The following is a 21,571-nucleotide window of genomic DNA, read 5'->3' as shown; positions in this document are numbered from 1 at the left end:
TGTCAGTTTTGACTCTGGTGACTAAAGTTCTCCTTATTTGAGCACTTTCTGTCTACCCAACTAAATTACCCTTCATCTTGTATGCCCCTATAAACTGTCTGTCATATTATCAGTTTGTTATATTATATCGTTAGTTATATTATATTAATTATATTATTTCGACTTCCCAACGTATTTAGGTTGACAGTGGTTTCCGGGATATCATCTTCCTGCTTATCTCAGCTCTTTTTTGTCGTATATTTTATATCCAATCGTTATAAACCTCTTGCTTGGGCCCACGACGTTTAATCCTCCGATACTAAAACGTTAAACTGCACTTTTGACTGAACTCCCACATTAAACCGTGTCCCTGACACTATCCTTTATGTTTAATATAAACTTATAGACTTCTACCTTCTACTAACCCTAACTTCTACCTTCTACTAACCCTAACTTCTACCTTCTACTAACCCTAACTTCTACCTTCTACTAACCCTAACTTCTACCTTCTTACTAACCCTAACTTCTACCTTCTTACTAACCCTAACTGTTGATCTGAGAACTACATTTTTAATGGTAAGAGTGAAATGTAGAAGGGTGAAGTATCCACTTTCTTGTTTGAGGTACATTCTGTGTGAGATTTGAGTTGCTAAATTGGATTTTCCTTGAAAAAAGCTGAAATTCTTAGAATTGACGCATTGATTGCAATCAGTCTTAAATCATGCATGGTTATTGAATACTGATTGTGCTAGATGACAGTGCCGTATGAAACTAATGAAAAACATGTTTTCACTGCTTTTATTTGCCCTCTTCCCATCATGTTGAAAGTTTTGATATTTGCTATTGTTTGAACTTTGGTAAATATATCGATACCATCTATGGAAACCGTATATTTCCATTTCCCAGTCCTACCAGCAGTTTTAACAGCTACAAGACTTTTCTTGGAATGTCAAAGTCATTAATTAACGTTTGTTTTATATTCGCGTCGTATGACGTATCACTAACGCCAGGCGTTCATGCGTATATGAAATTCGATACACTTGGTAATGTACATCAAAGTGGAAACAAATAGTACTAAAACAATGTAATAGTTTCAAAAGTGTAATTTTCGTCAGACTCTTGCCAGTGTAAAATACGAAGTACCAAATATTTCCATTTACTTCAGTCCTTAAAGAATCATATAAAAATCTATTACATTTATTGAGGAAGTTACAGAAGGAATTGATTTAATGTAGTTGGAGGAGTCCTAACTCTCCTCACGTCAGAAAATGGCGTTTCTCTTGTATCAAATATAAACCATATTATCTAATTTTCAGTAATATAATGCTAGTTTATTCCCTCTGAAACATGCTAAGCTTGACTAACGGTTTTTTGCATCATCGGAATTTTCGGCCTTATCTGTCACTAGCGTAATCCTATTTTCTATGTTCATTCTATTATGTAGCATCTAATTCTGAGTGGCAGTGAATGAAACATTTCCACGTTTTTTAGGAACTATTCCATTTCTCAGCTTTCTGTGAAGAGTTATTCTGAGTTTTTAGGATATAAAAAGATGTTGACTGTCTTCTGAAATATGCAGAGTATGCTTTGATGATAGAATATGATCTGTTGAGTAATTATTTTCCAACGCACGTTCTATTCTGTATCGTTACACTACATGTCACTCTTCCACCAAGTTAAACCATAACTTTTTAAAGTTATAGTTTAAATCACAACGTTCGTCAGTACAACTATGTTGGTCACGTGATTAGTACTCGTGATTTTTTTTGGCAACAGTTTCGTCTTCCAGCGACGTAGCACAGCTTTTTTATCAAGATTTAGTCATGATTTTACAGTCTACAATCTACATTTTCTCTAGTTGTGTTTACATCACCACTCATGTGTAACTGTGTAATACACACAGATAACTTATCAGTGGTAAGCTTATCTGTCAGTATCTGTTATCTGTGCGTGATGTGAGAGCAGGCTTTTAATGTTGATGTTGTTCACAGAAAGTACTAAGTTATACATCTCGGTTGCTTAATTTTATTGATGTTAATTTTAATGTTATTTTCAATGCACTTAAGAATTACTCGTGATATTTTTATCAACAGTCGTTTCCTCCAGCTATAATGAATTTAATTGATGCTATTTTTTAAGAACTTAAGAAACCAAAAAAGTCTGAGAAAATAGTGGTTTGTCTCGTTTGTCTCAAGTTTAGTTCATATTAGGAAGCTTGATGATCATCAACATGGCAAGCTTCTAGATTGTCGTTATTTCCTCCATTTTGTTCCTGCATTTGTATCAGCAGGTCCGCGGTAGTGATGAACTTGATGTCACATCTTTACCCTCTAAAATAAAATGTAGACAAAGACCTAACAATTATATCATCTTAACCATGAAGTAATTTGGGTAACATAACCGGCGGGCCGGTACGATAAGTGCTACCTACAAACCTATACGTCCCTGGTAACCTAGCATTAGTAGGTACACTATAGTAATTGTACTAAAAGTGTGTAGTATAATGTGTACATTACTCAACGTTTTGTTTCACCCTGGTCTTATTCTTGGGTACAAACCAGTATTTTTCAATCGCGGTCATACTTACATACATTTCTTCATTTCTTCATTCTTCATTTCTTCATTCTGACTGTCGCTGTGGCCAACTTCGGTTTCGATGATATTGGTTATTTGGGTGATTCGAGGTTCAAACGTCAGTTTTGTGTCACTCCAAATATTGTATTTTCTAACGTTGATAATTTTCGTAAGCGTGATTTTTTGATCATCCACTCTGACCTTTCTTGGAAAATTGTATACTTTAATATAGAGTGTCATGCAGTCCAATGGACATCACCATACGCCACTTATAATGGATCTCTCTTTCTTGGCAATCAAGTATAATCAACATAAATCCTCAACTCAGTATATTAAAGCTTGCTTATCAGCGCCACCGTCATTTCGATCAATGAGAAGGCTGCTTTAGTATCACATGACACGTGGTGTCCAATGAGAGTACGGTGTGTGGTGTTCATATCAGTATTTTTAGAATATTATCAGATTACTGCGAGTGATCAATGATTTACCTTAGCGCAAATTTAAGCTTGCTTACCTAACTTGAGTTTGTCTCTACTTGTTATCGAACATTTATTGAAGTAATCTGTGCTTAAATCTTGTGATTAGTTACTCACATTTGATTAACTCAAGGAAAATATAACTTGTGTCTTTCTTTGATCACTTTATTGTAATGATATTTTGTGGAATTGTGGCTGGCTTGTGTGGCTGTCAAAGGAAATGCCAGCTCCAAGCTGTTCTTCAGAACGTACAAAAAAGTTAACTCTGTCGCCTGTTTGACTTGATCGATCTTAAATTTGAACTCAACTAGTTTGGGTAGTTTGTCGATCTGTCTATTTCTGAGGAGAATTAGTCTTGCAGTCTTGTTATCTTGTGTGAATTAGTCTTACAATTTGTATGATTTTTATCGGGAAGTCATCCACCGTTATATGACAGTCGTCACTGTGGTTACTATTCAGCTAACGCTAGTCTATTATTCCAATACTTATGTTAAATAAATTGTACGTGGATTTTGAGCATGTTCGTTTGATATTTGATAAACTGGCCGAAACTTCTAGAATTTGCTTCTAAATGTTATTAAAAGTTAAAACCTATTTCATTACATTTACAAACTTGGAACTTTAAAAATAAAGAGATAAGATTTATCATGCTGCAGTTTAAATTCGCCTTCTTTAATTAGCTTACTGAGTATGTTCCTGGTGCGCTTGCAAATTTTGTTTCCGCAAAAAATATTGTGCTTTTTAGTTTGTACCATCTTCATTCATGTTTTTTGTGTCAACAGGTCTGAATTCTGTACCTTACGACCCGAAGGCGGGAGATCTTCGTGATTCGCTTTTTTTCCGAGAAAGTTTAATTTACGCCATTTTGCCAAATTCCACAAAATGTATGTTAAAAATGGAAATAATCCAAAGTAAAGTATTTCCTCCTCCGAATCCAGGATATGTTGTATCTCTTCCTCGGTCTCTTCCTTCCCTCTGTTGCCTTCCTCCTCTTCATCTACAACTGGACTCGACCTTCCGAATCACAGGAACCTAAATTAGGAAGCTCGTCACGTGATGGTGAAACGTCACGTGAAGCTAAACGAATCGTCAGGCACTCGACTGAAAATGACAATAAGAGACAGAAGACAGATGATGATCAAAATGAGACGTCATTAGTCCAGAAAATGAGTTTATCTGTTGAAGAAAATGAAGAGTCAGCAGATAGTTTGACTCCGTCAGCACCTGCAGAATGTGTGCCTCCACCTGCAGAATGTGTGCCTCCACCTGCAGAATGTGTGCCTTCACCTGCAGAATGTGTGACTTCACCTGCAGAATGTGTGTCAGCACCTGCAGAATGTGTGCCTTCACCTGCAGAATTTGTGTCAGCACCTGCAGAATGTGTGTCAGCACCTGCAGAATATGTGCCTTCACCTGCAGAATGTGTGCCTTCACCTGCAGAATGTGTGCCTTCACCTGCAGAATGTGTGCCTTCACCTGCAGAATGTGTGCCTCCACCTGCAGAATGTGTGCCTTCACCTGCAGAATGTGTGCCTCCACCTGCAGAATGTGTGCCTTCACCTGCAGAATGTGTGCCTTCACCGGCAGAATGTGTGCCTCCACCTGCAGAATGTGTGTCTTCACCGGCAGAATGTGTGCCTCCACCTGCAGAATGTGTGCCTTCACCTGCAGAATGTGTGCCTCCACCTGCAGAATGTGTGCCTTCATCTGCAGAATGTGTGCCTTCATCTGCAGAATTCATGCCCTCACCTACAGAATATGTGCCTTCACCTGATATTGATATTATCCAGAAGAATGAACAACCTGTTACTTCCCTGGAAACCACCCTATCAAGTCCACCAGATTCTATTGTATTTCCCCCTAGCGAACACTCTCTAACCACATCCCAGCCACCTGCTACTGGTTCACTTGAAAATAAAGATTCAGTATTGCCCTCAATCAGTCCCACCCTGGAGATCGATGGTTAGTATTACATCACTGCGTCAAATTTTAAATAAGAAATGATTTCTTAATTTCACAAAGCTCAAATCACAATCAGCAATATATCCATATCTGGGCATATCTGTTATTCCGACTGATTATTGTTACCGTATAACTGCTCTGAGAGACAATGAATTGATGAACTCCGCGATGGATATCCCCGTTATGGTTATGGTTATGGTTAACGAGGGTTGTAGGGAGGGTTTGTGGGGTTATGACGTAAGCAAAGGTTAACAGGGTACTTGGTGCACTCAAGGAAGGAAAGCGAGGGCCCCTATATACTAATGTTCTAATGTGAGGGCCCCTAATGGACAACTAAAGTAAGAGCCCCTAATGTTTAATATTATGGTAAAGTTGGCTGTTGTGGCAAAGTATTACGTTATATTGTTGGTTAGTATTTTCTCATCCGTGCCGCATATTCGTTCCTCCTAATGTTGTGTTGCGCTATCGGGGGTTATCACACCTTTAGTGCAGGTCAGATATGTGAAAATACATATTTATACAATAAACATACATAATATATACATAATATATAATGATATAAAGTATGTACACGCGAGTACAAAGTATACCTGGGAATTATGAAACATCCTGTACATGCTTATCTACCTAACCTCTATGAAAAGAAAACGTTAAATTGTTTCATCGATAAATCGAAGCTTTATCTCAAAGCAGTTATCGACAAATCAAGACTTGTCAATAATCTATCAAATATTGCAGTTGTCGACAATAAATCATCCTTGGCAGATTATCATATCACCAGATACTGTTACAGTTAACTATTTCAGGTTTATCAGAAATTCGACCTGCTCATGCTGAGGATGTATCATTGAACGCGGTGAACGTACGGAACTCGCTGATACAGGACGTGAATAAGGAACTCATCGATAAAACTGTAACTAAGGAGAAGAAAAAGTCGCTATTAAAGGAGGTTCGTTAGTTCAATGTTCATTGTTCGGTCACCCCAACTATCACATCTGGGGGGGGGGGGGGGGGGGGGGGGGGGGGGGGGGGGGGGGTAATGGTGAAAAATGGTGAAATTTGCAAATTCTGGGACCCGATTCACCATAACAATTTTTCACCATTGCCACCCCCCCCTGTCACCTCCAGACATTACGTCAGAGCAGGGCTTGTCATAATTTACTAAAATCTTAAAATATTAGATCATGGAACAATTAGCTTGTTAAGCAGTGAGCAATGTTGGCATGTATGAGAGATGTTCAGTGTTAAGCGAACATTACCTCATGCTCAATACCCCTGTAATGATCATCCCACTGGTATCAGGTTGAAGCGCGAGGTGAGCAGAAAGAAAACAAGACGGTCCTCCTGGCAGAGCTGGGGAAACTTGGGAAACTTAAAGATAGCGTGATTGGTAACCGCTTATTTGTATTTCAATTATCTATATTTAACTTTAGCGCAGTAATTTAACCTCTTATACTGAGGGTGGGGGATATGACCACTCTTAGTTCCGCCAGGGTGGTCCATTTCCAGATCAACTTATCTTAGCATTAGTTCTAGCCGTCCTATTAATTAAACTTAAATTTGTCTAATTTATGCCAAAAAACCCAAGTCTGCCATTTGGGCATCAAGAGTAGCCCGTGTAGTAACAAGCCATCAACTTTTAGTTTGGAGCGCACTCCTGTCTTTTAACTATTAGTTGATATTATAGTGGTATTGGTAACATGGAACTGGCCCTTCTGGGAACCTTGTAATGTCAGACATGACAGAAATTTCGTGCAACTTGACTTTGACACGTGATATAACGTTATGTCGTCATAGCAATTTAGCATAACCTATATTATCACACTTTCGAGCCAAATTTAGCAGGAAAGCAGAATTGATATTACATGCCCCGATGGGGAGCACTGGCTCTCACCCGGGGGCATGAAATATCAATCAGTTACTCAGAGAGATCCCGATATTCCCATAGGAACAAGGAGCCCACTCTCAACAACTGTTCTACTACTGCGAGGTACTGATTTAAATAAAGATTTAAATCAACAACCTGAAGTAGTCTATGACCGTTAATGCAATGATCGGGTAAACTTTCCAGGATAAGGAAAAATTTAAATTTATACCTGGTTTTGAAAATATTTCCTTGTGTTTGAGATGCGTCAAGCAAAATAAAATTTTTTGTTGTAAAACTTTTTCAAGCTGTTCCCTTTTTATTGCACTTTATAGTTCAAAGCCTAATTAGGCTTCGGATGATGAAACAAAGTAAAAACTCCCTGGCTTGTACGAGCTTTAAGTGACTTAAGGTTATTGAAAACGAGATCAAAGTTTACAAGCAGACTTGAAAGTTTCACAAAGTTTTGGTACTTGTCAGCGATACAATCAATCAGGATAATTAATTTCCTTAATCGCTTACTCGAAATTAAAAAGGAAGTGTCAGAACAAACTACAGTCACCCTCACAAAAAATAGTAAACACTAGACGATGTTTGATTAATTCGAACGAAGAAAACACACAAAACAAAGCCAGATTTCAGCCATTTCAGACCTCAATTTTAACCCCCTCTGATCCCTTCTTTGAGCCATATTCCATATAGAAATTGTGCAGAAATTATACTTGGCTTTTCCAAACCGGTTTCGCCTAGATTAGCTTGCGAAATTCGTGGCTGATCTATAAACAGACTGATAAAGATTAAAGAGACTTATATGTAGATTCTGTACAATAAAGAGCGGAAATTCTATGCCAGGACTAGTTTTAACTGAATTTTAGTTAGTGCAAATAAGTGCAATAAAAACATCCTATAAAATATATTATTTATATAAATATATCAAGGGACGAATGACGTAACTTAATCAGCTAATCTGGTTATAAATTAGTCTGGGCACTGTGGCAAACAGGTCCGATGATTAATGTGCTGCCATTCATTAGACCAATTCAATATTGGTAACAGTACGGGTGAACTACCTGGCCATGACCAGGGTGGTTATAGGCTGGTGGAGTACTGCGTTCTAAAATGTTGAAGAGATACATTTGAATATTACAAATGTTCTGATAATTTCCAGTTCAGATAATTTCTAGCTCGAAGCAGATAATGGCAAATAATGGCAAGTAAAGATGAATACTGACTAAGAACTAAGCAGAATACTTGATAAAATTCTAAGTCAACGATTACAAGTTGCATTGATTAAATCATTCTGAAATAACAGACAATCAAGAATCAAGACGGACGATAATATTGTTGATGTAAATTAGGGAGTGTAGTGTATAATGTGGACTGATAAATAGACACTAATTATGACCCCACAGCTCTATTCAAATACAAGAACCAGGAAATTCTTTCACCTTATCGCAGATACAGATTATACGATAAGGACTGTGATGTATAATGAACACTTAAACGGATGTTCTATACATTATACTGCATCTACAGTTTTAATGACTCTAAAAATATCTAATAGAAATAAAGTATTAGAATCACCTCACATCAATTGATTTGCAGGATGTAATTACGTATCAAACGCGCTCGCGGCGGAATATTCTAGACACATAAGTACAAGACCCATAGGCGGAAAACACATTAATATCGCATGCACTACGTATCAATAGAAAGCAAATTGGGCGCGGCATACAGCATTCACTGTGTCGATATCTGAAATACTAACTTATCGAGAGCTATATATAGCTTGGACATTATAAACATAAATAAGTTCGACATGTCTAGTTTTGCTTTGGTGAGATTTATAACTAACGTTTGATCAAATTCTGCTTTCCCGGCCAAATTTGGCTCCAAAGAAAGTGTGATAAAACATTAATCACATGCCTTCTCATGCGATATCAACATTTTCAAAACTCGGCAAGCCTCGTGATTGAAAATGTCGATATAACCCTCGGCAAGCCTCGGGAAATATCGAAACTTTCGCTAACTCGGCAAGCCTCGTGGGCGAAAGTTTTGATATCGCATGAGAAGGCATGTGATAAATGTATAATAATCAGTTACGTGCGAGCATCGTCGCACCTTCTAAACGATCCATCTTTATCAAATGAGAAACTAGATAACTTTATAGGTGAAATTTCGCTGTTCAAGAAGGTGATGGTGACACTGGTAGGTTGGATGCGCAACTAATTAATTTACAGGATATCTTGGTTAGAGAGTCTCCAAAACCTAATGCTAAAATCGATTTTATGACAGCGCCGGAGAGGGATTTTCTTTAACCAATGCATGCAGAGTATTACTCACTATTAGTGACATGATAGTCTGCCTTCAACACTTCATGCCGCGCACTCCGTCAAGTTGAACACGGATATAGGTGTAGACATACACACAGTGACTTGTAACTTTGTAAGGAGTAAGAATGTGGTATTGTTTCTTGCGAAGATTAACTTCTACACCTACTGCTCAGTAGGCAAGACCATTATTAGTTATAGCAGTTCACAATTTTATCTATCAGTTATAACTGATAAACTACTATAAATAGTAGTTCACGAATTTATCTGTATTTTGTTGCAGGTGACGAGAATGTAAACCTGGCTAATGTCCACGTGGAGAAGAAGAAAAAGGACGCTGCAATGAGCGAGATCGCACTTATCGGTAATTTAAATTAATTGTAATTATCGGTAATTTAAACAGCTTATTAATTGTAACTTGAATTTCGGGTCAAGAAGTTATACTTGCTTGCTTGAAATTGTAAATACGTCTTTTCATTATCAACCACTACACAAGAATAAGTTTTTCCCCCTTCACTCCAATACGGAAGATCAGGATGTCATAACATTGGTGTCCTCCCGGGATTCGAGATGTAACGGGATTATTAAAAATTACAGACTCATATGATTCACCTCAAACAATAATATCCACATTCGTTCTTGGATGCAAAAAGAACTACAAGAATCTTGTATTGATGATATCCGCGAGGGCAGAATCTACTATATAAGTGGTTAGACTTCAAGTAGGACATGTAGGATGGATATTTAATATCATGATATATTCCTACTTATTCCCATATAAAGCATGGAAACAGGACCCGAGGAGATAAGCTGCACAATCATACACGCCCACGTAGCATCCGGTTGTAGAAGATGTCGAGACTGCTTATACTGTATAATCATATGAGTGATTATGTTATCAGTTATTAAGTTATTTCAAGATGACATAGTTAAATATGTTACCGCGGTGGCCGAAACAACTATTTGAAATTAATATGTAGATTATGACACACACACTGAATTTTGAATGGAAAACGAAATTTCGACTAGTAATTACCTGATTTTCAACATGAACTTTGATATTCATATTAGAAGGTTTTCAATTTACTGGTGAGGTAGATAAGTTTTATATGATTAGATGTCTGCTCTGTATACCAGTAACCCGGAACTGCAGTTGCAGGAGTTTCTATCGCCACAAAATGCTTTTAGATTTTTAACTGTTCAGGAAGGAGTTGAGGTATGATTATCTTTGGTGAATGAATGTTTAGTCCAAGACTTCGACGAGTCCAACTCGGCGCGCGTCTTGGTAGGTTACAAACGTATCACATCTTCAGGAGAGGTCACGAAACTAACTATCAAGGACATATCTTTACCATTAGATGTTTACATTAGACCCTCGCGTATCGGCGTATAAGTCGCTTCTCGTTGATTTAGTATCCTACCACTCTCATCACAGCTCACATCATTCCTATATCTTAAATATTTTTGGGCTTGCGTTACACGAACCCTCACCTAATGTTGGTAATCTTACTAACCAGGACGTAGCAAGTAATATTTAATATGAACCCTCACTCTGAACTAATATTAATTATCTTACTAACCAGGACGTAGCAAGGAGATGAAGGAAACAGTCCAGCGGGAACTGACGACCATATCACACATGAGGGATGCTAAAGCTGGGGCAATGCAGGAGATTAGAGACAGGATTGATACTAAAGACAAGAAGAAGGTCGTCATGGATGTAAGTTTCTTATGATTCTTATGATTAATAATATTAATTAGAAGGATCGATCAATACTATTAATACTATCGATTATCGATAATACTATTATCAATAGTATTGTCAATGAGGTGAGTTTATCATTATTATCGTGTTGTCATGGAGGTGAATTCCTCATCAACTTGCTGTAATGAAATGTATATATATATTATGTTCCTTGTTTAATGTTCGCCAATATCTTTCCAGGATATCAGTAAGATGAAGGTAGTAAAAGACGCCAGGATGGGTGTTCTCAATGATATACACAAAATTGGCAGTATCAACGCAACGGTAAGATCTTGTTGCCATTTAAAAACTTTGGAGTAGATCCAAAAATAGATTTAGCCAATACACTTAAAAACCAATCCAATCATAATCATACCACTAATTTTAATCAATTCTACGGTCAAAAATATCCTTTAGTAAGGTATGTTATCAACCGCCAATTCTAAATCGTTCCACTATAAATACTTCCTTTTCTCCTTCAATCTGCAGTGTCTTTATCTCAGGTATTTTCGAGTGGGAAGGTATGCGAACCCCTTCCTAAAGTCTATTCCGGTAAGTCAATGCTATTCTGGTAAGTTAATGCCCTATAATATATAAAATTGCTAAATACAGCAAAAACCCCCGAAATACAGAAAAAATTAAAAATACAGTAAAACCCCAAATTACCACACCCCATTTAACGCAAACCCGGCCGATTTACCGCAGCCATTTCTTTTCCCGATCAATGGGGATTAACATACATAATGTGAACAACAAAAAACCCCAATTTAACGCGGCTGTTTCCCGGTTCCCCAGACTCTAAATCGGGGTTTACTGTAACTGCTTTACTAGTGGTCTGTCTGAGTTTCATATTTCACATATATATAAGTTAAAGAACCACTCCAAACCACTTCAAGAGAATCAGTTTTGAAGATTGGTAAAATTTTGGTTAAACTGGATACAAGTACAAAAGAACCTTTACTTCAAGTATGTAGTATACACTATACACTATACACTATACACTATACACTATACACTATACACTATACACTATACACTATAGACTATACTATACACTATACACTATACACTATACACTATACACTATACACTATACACTATACACTAAACATACTTTGTGAAAAATTATTATCTTTCAGACGCTCAAATACTGAGTAGAATTACTTCTGCTATAAACTTCTGGGTATAAATAACGTTATTTCCCACCATATAATGTCTGGTGATATAAATAAATAAATTTCTGGTTATTACCCAGAACTAAAATATAATCAGTCTAGCATTAAAACTCTCGCTACGACTATGAGGAAACAATTTTTGCAGTCGAGCTGCTTCAGCCATTTCCTGAAGCGATTAAGCATTTAAGATCATTAAATGGGTTGCAGAATGCAGTACTGGTTTGCAAGTTGCAACCTATAATTTGTGGTTAACTACATTTAACGATTAAAGGGAATTTTAAATTTGAAAGAAGCGACATATTTCATCTAATGATGGGAACAGTATTTGGTATAATATAACTTGGAAACAGCGTATAAATCACCAGAGAAATGAAATATCAGCTTAAGACGATTAACATATATTTGTTAAAGGTTCCTGCTGCTACTCATATGTTTCAAGAACTTACAAGTTAATATTCTGTTCATTAGACTATTAGTGCAACTACTAGAGCACTGTAAAATCCGGATTAGAATATTATTTATGAGTCGCATAGTTGAAATGTTTTCTTTGGTAAATTTCTATTGATAAATACGATGTTGTGACATTGAAACGTTGAATAATTCCTTTCATGATAAGAGCCTTTTCCTTGTCGCATCAAACGGGATCAATAGAAATTTACCCAAGAAAACACTAGAGCACTGTTATCAACATTCTCCCAATAATACTCAAATATTAAAACATATTTTTGGAAAGAATAGGAATTGCTAAAATCAAGGGTTCTATGAGGCAGGGGTGCTTTTGGTTGCAAAATTAGGAACCTGGAAAGATCGCACGCTCTGATAATTCTTATAACGCAGTAGTCTCTAAAAAATGTGTTTCTACAGCGAAACGCGAAGTTTTGCTAATACTGCAGTTAAGTTTTCCAAATTGTCCCACTTTCAAACGAGGATTTGGCACCCCCCCCCCCCCCCCTTAAGATGGCACCCCCGGCCCACCCCCCCCCCCCCCCTAAGATGGCACCTCCCCCCCCCCCCCCCGCTCTTCGTTACGCCACTGCAACTCAGGTCAGCTGAGTGTTATTTCGGAGATCAACGAGAGAGGACAGAGAAAGGAGGCTAAAATGGAGGCACTTAAAGAGCTTGTTATCAAACATGATACTAAAAGTAACAAAGGTATGTTTGTTTAAAATTAGTACTTTTTATCCCCAGACTCATGGAATACGTTTGCGGACAAAAGTAACAAAGTCTTACGTTATATTATTAAGCGTGGTTATTGGGCCTGGAACAACTAATATTGTTTCAGCTGCCGCCATGTCAGAACTGAAGGGCATCTCTGCAAGCAAGTCCGCGAAAGAAGCTGCAATGCAGGAGATCAAAGACAGAGAGACGACCAAAGATGTGAAGGGAGCAGCCATGGCTGAGCTCAAGAAAGTAGCTGATATTAAGGAGAAGGTTGGAGCTCCTGACCTGCCCATTGGGGCGGCGGAAAAGGTAGATTATATTTCCTTGTAATCTCTTATTAACTCTGTAGATCTGTTGTGTCCAATTGTCTGTAAGTTTCTGGTTGTTTTTATCATGCTAAATTAACGATACTAGAGCGAGGATGATGATCAAAGCGAAATATTAGTAAGTAGTGTGAGACTAATCGCATTTTGTCAGCTCTTTTTATTCTGTTTCTCTCACAAAATGATATTTTACCTTGAGATTTTAGTTTGTTTTTCCTTTAAATATGAAGATTTAAATTGTAGCATTTTTTCTCACAAAATGATTTTTTACCTTGAGATTTCATTTTGCTGGTTTGTTTTTACTTCAAATATTAAAATTGAAATTGCAGCATTTTCTCTCACAAAATGATGGTTACCTTTAGATTTCAGTTTGCTGGTTTGTTTTTTCCTCCAAAATGTAAAATTAAAAGATTTAAATTGTAGCATTTTTGTACTTATAAACAGTAAGTATGTTTAATATTTGGAGAACCGATTACAGATAAACTCGCTTGATCGTTGGATTGTAATTTTCTCTGAAAATGCACCAAATTATTTGATAGCATGATTTTTGAGAAAATTATTGTTTCGCACCTGACTGCTTGTCAGAAGTGCGTTGTTCAGTCACTCAGTGATTTTCCTGATTTCTTAAAGTTTTGATTTATTTTTCCTGCCAGGCAATCGCAGTGAAAAGCAAGGCAATGAAGGACATCAATACTATTGGTACGTCAATTCTATTAGCTGATAATAATAATTAATATAACGTTAATAATGATGCCTACCAAACCATTCTATCGAAAACGCAACCTAAAAAACTTGAAATTTAAAGAGAAATAGCGTATATTTTTTTACGCATTTATGATTTAACAAAAGCACGTACTTCACAACATTGCCGTTAGGTATACAGAAGGATACGAAGAGCCAGGCTCTGAAAGAGATGCTGACAATTTCCTCTACTAAAGATACCAAGGAGAGGGTGGTCGGGGAGATCAGTCAGATTGGACAGGTAACATTTTGACACATTTTGACACATTTTGACACATTTTGACACATTTTGAAATATTTTGACACATTTTGACACATTTTGACACATTTTGAAACATTTTGACACATTTTGAAATATTTTGACACATTTTGACACATTTTGACACATTTTGAAATATTTTGACACATTTTGACACATTTTGAAATATTTTGACACATTTTGACACATTTTGACACATTTTGACACATTTTGAAATATTTTGACACATTTTGACACATTTTGACACATTTTGACACATTTTGACACATTTTGAAACATTTTGACACATTTTGACACATTTTGAAATATTTTGACACATTTTGACACATTTTGACACATTTTGACACATTTTGAAATATTTTGACACATTTTGACACATTTTGACACATTTTGACACATTTTGACATTCCTGTTGTAAGATGGCATGTGTTGCTATCACGTACACATCAGATTAAACACTTGAACTAAGTTTAGTTTTATTTTTATCATCTATACTATTTCACTGGATCCTGTTGTTAAATTCGTTTGAGTCTGGGTTTACCACAGCACAAGCTACCGCTGAATTAAGGAAATAGGAAGAACATATTTTATTGTAAATGGGACTCCTGTTAACAATCAAATATTCTCCTTTCAATTCAGCGGTAGCTTATGTGGTAAACTGGTAGCTTATGTGGTAAACTTAATGTGGTAAACTGGTAGCTTATGTGGTAAACTGGAACTCAAATGAAATATTTGAAGTCAGTGTGGCCAGGAAATATACCGTTAGTGTACTATTCTATAGTAACTATATAGTAACTATATAGTAACTATTGTTCTACATCCCCTCATTAAACCGCCCTCTAAGTCTAACCTATTGTTCTAAACTTCAGGTTTAGCTTAAACCTCTCTCATCTAGACATTGTAAACACAGTTACTCTTCTTCATTTGTTTTATTGAAGTTCAGTCTACTTCGTTGTACTGCCACGCGCCTCATTGATTAATTGGTACATATTGAGTTTTGGGGTTAGATTTTATTTTGGGACGCAGCTCGTCCCATTCAATTAGCCCCTCACCGATGAGTCTGTATTTGCTCCTTTTCTGTCCATATTTGGCGATTTAATATCATTCTATCTTTGTCAGAAGTCAACATAACATGTGAAATCACTCGTCCATATTATGTAGATAACATGTCAAATCTCTTCTTTGTTCTGGACGTGTAGAGATTTAAGTTCTTACTCGCTAATTTTTCCTCTCCTCTTAACAAAGCTTATAATTTATCCCCGTTAGTTTTGGAAATCTCTCGTCAAATTTCAATATTTCCAGAAGTATCTCATACTGTACCTAAACCTCTGAAGGTGAAAGCAAACGTGTCGTTATCTTCAGGATTCTATCTTATCTTGGAATATCATCCATAACTATGTTACTATTTCTCTTCTCAATTAGGTCCCTGCCAGGTCCCATATCTACACTATACAGAGTATTTACAGGTATTTAATAGGGCCAATATAGCGTAACTTTGCAATGCAGTAGTTCCATAAGTTTAGTTAATTATATTTCTTAGTTGATTTGTTTTACAGCTCACAATGTTATCAAGACGACAAGCGTGAAACTGGCTGGAGAGGGTTCGTAGTCCCCCCCACGCATAGCAAACCTGTGTTTCATTTGTTACTGTTCTGGGAAATCATATACAGGGGACATCCTCATATATCATGTTGTTTTCTGGATCACGTGACCAGTAAGCCAATCACGTGCAGGTAACTTCATGTGGAGTGTATGTCTCACTTCTATACATTGCAACTGTTGTTATCAGGCCTGTAGATTGTAGAATGCAATTTATGTGTTCTTTTGATCGGAGTTGTGGTGGAATTGACTTTTGAGTAAGTTAATAAGCGTAGGCAATCTTTTCTTGCAGTTTTATGTCCTTGTAGTCAACATTTTATTGCAAAATTGTGCGGAATTGCTATCAGCTGTTCGATTTTTAAAAACCCACTTTGAATCAAAAACATATTATTTTTCACATTTTAATGAGAGTTTGCAAAGATCGAAAAAAGTGAGTTACTTAAATCACGAGGACGAGCATTTCCGACAACTAAAGGGGGTGTGGGAAGAGAAATGTATTGTTTTTGTATATTAGAGCTTTAGCCACAGGTAGGTTGGTCTACACGGAGTCCCACAGTTTCAATTCCTTGTTTAACTAGCCGTACAGAAAGGATATCCACTGTGCTCACCAGGTTAGGCACATAACCAACACTACCCTGCTTAAGCTATATACTATGGTTTCTAGAAAGTATTTCCTTGTATTTGACTTTCGTCAAGAAAGTACTCGTACTTTCGGTTCAGATGTTATATAAGCTAGCCTTTATGTAGTCAAAAGCTATGTTTCACTTCAGCCCTATTTCCCACGACGGTTTAAGGGTCCTTCACATATTATTACGCAATTACTGAGGGGGGAAAATGGGTTTTCTAAAAGATTACGCTAGTGAAATGTTAAGTTTTAATACAATAGCTACTTTAGCTACTTTAGCTTGTTACATTTATATAACTATGAGCTGGTCCCAAGTCCAGACGCCATTTTATTCTTTGTAATTTTCAATAACCCTGTCTAGTCATTGACTACTGATAACAACTATCCACAAAATAATTACAATATAATATATTATTTGTAATTTGCAATTGTAATATATTTAGGGGTCATTTGCCATCATTCACAGAAAGATAACGCAGTTATTGCTTCACAATGTTATTAATTTACAATCGCCGCGATCTCAGAATTTCTTTCCTTTCATACACATAAAATGTAGCTTGTAGCCAACCAATCTTTAATTTCCTGGTTGTTCTCTCCAAATTTGTAGATGAGTAGAGCTTTGAACGCAAATTACAAATTTTGTGATGTCTTAGTCCGGGAAATGCCGCATACATTCCTCACAAGACTCTGAGAAATGTAGCAGCTTCCAGAGAACGCGTTACTCTTGCGATTTAGCAGTGCATCGTCTCATCTTAATTAGCACTGTAACATAGTTCTAAGTTTTACTTTCTAAACTGTTGAAAGATATTCGCTTGTGCGTTATTTTAAGGTAGTTTTTTAATCTATCTGGTTTGTTTTATCTCCCCGGTAACTTAGAGGTCTTGTATAACTTCATTCAGCAAATCTTATAGCTGTATTTTTAATGTATGCTAGGAATAAACAGTCTCCTTACACAGGAGCAAGTGTTACAGGTGCAAGTGTTAACTTGATCCTACAACTAGATTTATTAACAAAGAACGTTTTTGAAGATTAGTCCACAAAATGACTCTCATTTTAACTTAAGTTGAGTTTTGTGCAGACCACATGAGATCGCGGTTGTGGTAGGGAGGATCCGTTGTAATAACTGCTAAAATAGTTCATGCTCTCTCAAATCATTACTAACTGGTATTTATTTATACTTTTTCTTAATGACATTACAGAGGATTTGTCACCGGAAACAAATATAACCATGTATGCTGATGATACAAAAATATGGCGTAGAATCACGTCCCAGGATGACCATTGGCTGCTCCAGCGGGATATTAACAGTCTTCAAAATTGGGCTCATCATAATAAGATGGTGTTTCACCCTTCAAAAAGTCACGTTCTTTCTATTACCCGAGCATATTCTATGAATCGTAGTGTTAGGGCCTGTCGTGATATCATGGATCGCTTAGGTTCCACCAGGATCTGGTAGTCCTCATAATTCTGCGGCCTCTATGTATCGTCATCTCGTACAACTCTTTAAGAATCTTAGGGATTTGGCATGTGAAAATTTGCAGCCTTCCAGACATTGATTGGGTTAACGAGGTGTCGTACGTCACCTCAAGATCGGGTGACAGGGGGCTGACCAGGCCAGAACCCAATTGATTGGGTCTGAGGTCACGTGATTATGAGCCTGAGGTCACGTGACTATGACGTCATCAGACCTTGTTCTCCGTTTCCCGCTCATTGGACCAGGTGAGCTTGCATGCTTGCGAATGTGGGTGTAAGTACAGCTGTACTGTAGTTTATACCTAATTAACCCCTATAGAAACCGAAAATTTATTTTCTGGCAGAAAGCTAGAAATTTACCAAAATATCGACATTGTTATCAATTTATTTTGATGACCATTCCTGACCTAAAATTGCACGAGAAATCGATTAAACTTGGTTTCAGGACTCAACAATGCTTCTTTATGCCTTAAAATCCATGTTTTATCGATAAAATCAACATTATGATCCCGTTGATTAATTAGTAACAGGTACCTAACAAATACGCAGAAACAACCATCACACCTACATTGCATTCCTAACGGGTCGATTTCAAGTGACCAATAATCGTCGTGATGATACGTCATGTGTTCCTGATCATCATCAGCAATCAAGAGACAAGAGCGGCGGTAGCTTTAAATCAATGGTTTACGTTATTTTTGTGAATTCGACCCCTGTTGAAACAGTTATCTCACTTTGTAACTGCATATGTATCGAGGATAGCTTTACAAATAAGAGTATCAGTAAATAAAATTGCCACAAGTGTTTCTTTCACTCACTTTCGATAAGACACATTGGAAATTCTTACTTCCATAAGGAAATTATTGTGTTCGATTAACCGTTCAAAGGTTGATAAGTGTGATTAAATTTTATAAAATTCCGATATACTTCGGCGTTTAAAAAAATTCCGAATCTTATGGAAGTAAGAATTTCCAATGTGTCTTATCGAAAGTGAGTGAAAGAAACACTTGTGGCAATTTTATTTACTGATACTCTTATTTGTAAAGCTATCCTCGATACATACCTTAATTCCCAAAAATTTGGGCGCCAAAAAATTTGAGCGGGCCTCTCGCCCAAATTTTTTGCAGACCAAATTAATTGCATAAATCTTTTCCGTCTGCTAAATTTTTTGCTAACCAAACTTTTGGCATTTGGCCTGTGGCCCTGAAATCTATAGAAAGATGGCTTTTTCTTCATATCCAAGTGAAATAATATTTGAAATTTGAGTTTTCAGTAGCGCTTTCTGCTCAGGGTTGTTGATGGAGGCTCGAACTGATTCTATGTGGGGAAGAAGGATTTTCTCAAAGAACTGGACACTGGCCAAACCTTTCGACCATCTGGTGAGGCGTCATAATGATAATTGTATGTGAAAGGGGTATGATAAGATATGCTGAGTGTAAGTAGACTAAACTATCTGATTGAGAGACTAAATATCACTATTGTATGTATATCTATCATTTTGTACTGTGCCGTCATCACTGTATTTTTTAGTAGTTACTGGGCAGATCGTAAATTTCATAATGTGAAACAACTCAGACTACCACCTACATGCTTAAAATTGAAAGCAAAATGACTGGAATAATAAGGAATAATAATGAACTAAGGCAAAAATCTAACTGAAATTTTAGTGGAAAATCGTTCATTTTTCGAAGAATTTGTGCCCAAATTTTCGGTCGCCCAAATGAGTTCAAATTTTCTGCCCAAATTTTTCGGGCTCAAATAAATTGTGCTCAATATAATGGCACACAAATTTTTGGGAACTAAGGTATGCAGTTACAAAGTGAGATAACTGTTTCAACAGGGGTCGAATTCACAAAAATAACGTAAACCATTGATTTAAAGCTACCGCCGCTCTTGTCTCTTGATTGCTGATGATGATCAGGAACACATGACGTATCATCACGACGATTATTGGTCACTTGAAATCGACCCGTTAGGAATGCAATGTAGGTGTGATGGTTGTTTCTGCGTATTTGTTAGGTACCTGTTACTAATTAATCAACGGGATCATAATGTTGATTTTATCGATAAAACATGGATTTTAAGGCATAAAGAAGCATTGTTGAGTCCTGAAACCAAGTTTAATCGATTTCTCGTGCAATTTTAGGTCAGGAATGGTCATCAAAATAAATTGATAACAATGTCGATATTTTGGTAAATTTCTAGCTTTCTGCCAGAAAATAAATTTTCGGTTTCTATAGGGGTTAATTAGGTATAAACTACAGTACAGCTGTACTTACACCCACATTCACAAGCATGCAAGCTCACCTGGTCCAATGAGCGGGAAACGGAGAACAAGGTCTGATGACGTCATAGTCACGTGACCTCAGGCTCATAATCACGTGACCTCAGACCCAATCAATTGGGTTCTGGCCTGGTCAGCCCCCTGTCACCCGATCTTGAGGTGACGTACGACACCTCGTTAACCCAATCAATGTCTGGAAGGCTGCAAATTTTCACATGCCAAATCCCTAAGATTCTTAAAGAGTTGTACGAGATGACGATACATAGAGGCCGCAGAATTATGAGGACTACCAGATCCTGGTGGAACCTAAGCGATCCATGATATCACGACAGGCCCTATCGTAGTGTTAATTTTGTGTACTCAATGAATGAAACGGCTATCGAATACACAGACATTGAAAAAGATCTTGGAGTACATATCAATAGTAAGTTAGATTGGTCACATCACTGTGATATGATATACTCTAAGGCTAGTCAGAGGTTAGGCCTTCTAAAAAGAACATGTTACTTCACCAAGAACACTAAAAAACGTCGGGCCTTCTATCTATCTCAGGTTAGAAGTCATTTCGAACACTGCACAATTGTCTGGCGGCCTCATTCAGAAACCTCGGTGGAGAAACTTGAATCGATACAAAAAAGAGGTATCAAGTGGATCCTTAATGATATTTACTTGAGCCTTAGGGACAAAAAAAGGTATTTCATAGCGTGTAAGGAACTAAATATCCTTCCACTCTCGGTAAGGTTTGATTACAAGGATATATTATATTTTCATAATATTTTTTATGACATGTCAGTTGTGACATTTCCACCTTACTTACGACGTTTCATGGGAAGTAGGTTAAGGCGATCACATCTAGACGATCTCAGTATGATTAGTGACATTTCTCCTCAAGTTCCACAAAACCTTACGTCAAGCCAGACCAGATGTTCAGGCATATCTAAGTATTACTTTTACAGAGCACACATTCTTTGGAATAAACTCCCTTATGAATTAAGGGAAATC

General features: G+C 37.0%; 1 protein-coding gene across 4 annotated transcripts in view; it reads left to right on the top strand.

Moving 5' to 3' along the window:
* LOC134814295 (glycogen [starch] synthase, liver-like) overlaps positions 1-21,571 on the top strand; it is a 70,282-nt gene that overhangs the window by 31,620 nt on the left and 17,091 nt on the right. For 2 of the 4 annotated variants that reach the window (XM_063822389.1, XM_063822391.1), the window contains exons 21-31: positions 5,798-5,940; positions 6,294-6,381; positions 9,469-9,549; positions 10,769-10,905; positions 11,131-11,214; positions 11,433-11,481; positions 13,149-13,256; positions 13,387-13,574; positions 13,680-13,709; positions 14,242-14,287; positions 14,464-14,570. In XM_063822389.1, coding sequence (XP_063678459.1) covers positions 5,798-5,940; positions 6,294-6,381; positions 9,469-9,549; positions 10,769-10,905; positions 11,131-11,214; positions 11,433-11,481; positions 13,149-13,256; positions 13,387-13,574; positions 13,680-13,709; positions 14,242-14,287; positions 14,464-14,570 — 1,061 coding nt within the window. The remainder of the gene's footprint in view (positions 1-5,797; positions 5,941-6,293; positions 6,382-9,468; positions 9,550-10,768; positions 10,906-11,130; positions 11,215-11,432; positions 11,482-13,148; positions 13,257-13,386; positions 13,575-13,679; positions 13,710-14,241; positions 14,288-14,463; positions 14,571-21,571) is intronic. The other 2 variants (XM_063822392.1, XM_063822390.1) reach the window with 1 other exon arrangement.

Source organism: Bolinopsis microptera, chromosome 4, assembly GCF_026151205.1.
Source record: "Bolinopsis microptera isolate Bmic1 chromosome 4, MBARI_Bmic_1.0, whole genome shotgun sequence".
In the NCBI taxonomy this organism is placed as follows: domain Eukaryota; kingdom Metazoa; phylum Ctenophora; class Tentaculata; order Lobata; family Bolinopsidae; genus Bolinopsis; species Bolinopsis microptera.
This window is presented reverse-complemented; position numbering and strand designations above follow the sequence as displayed.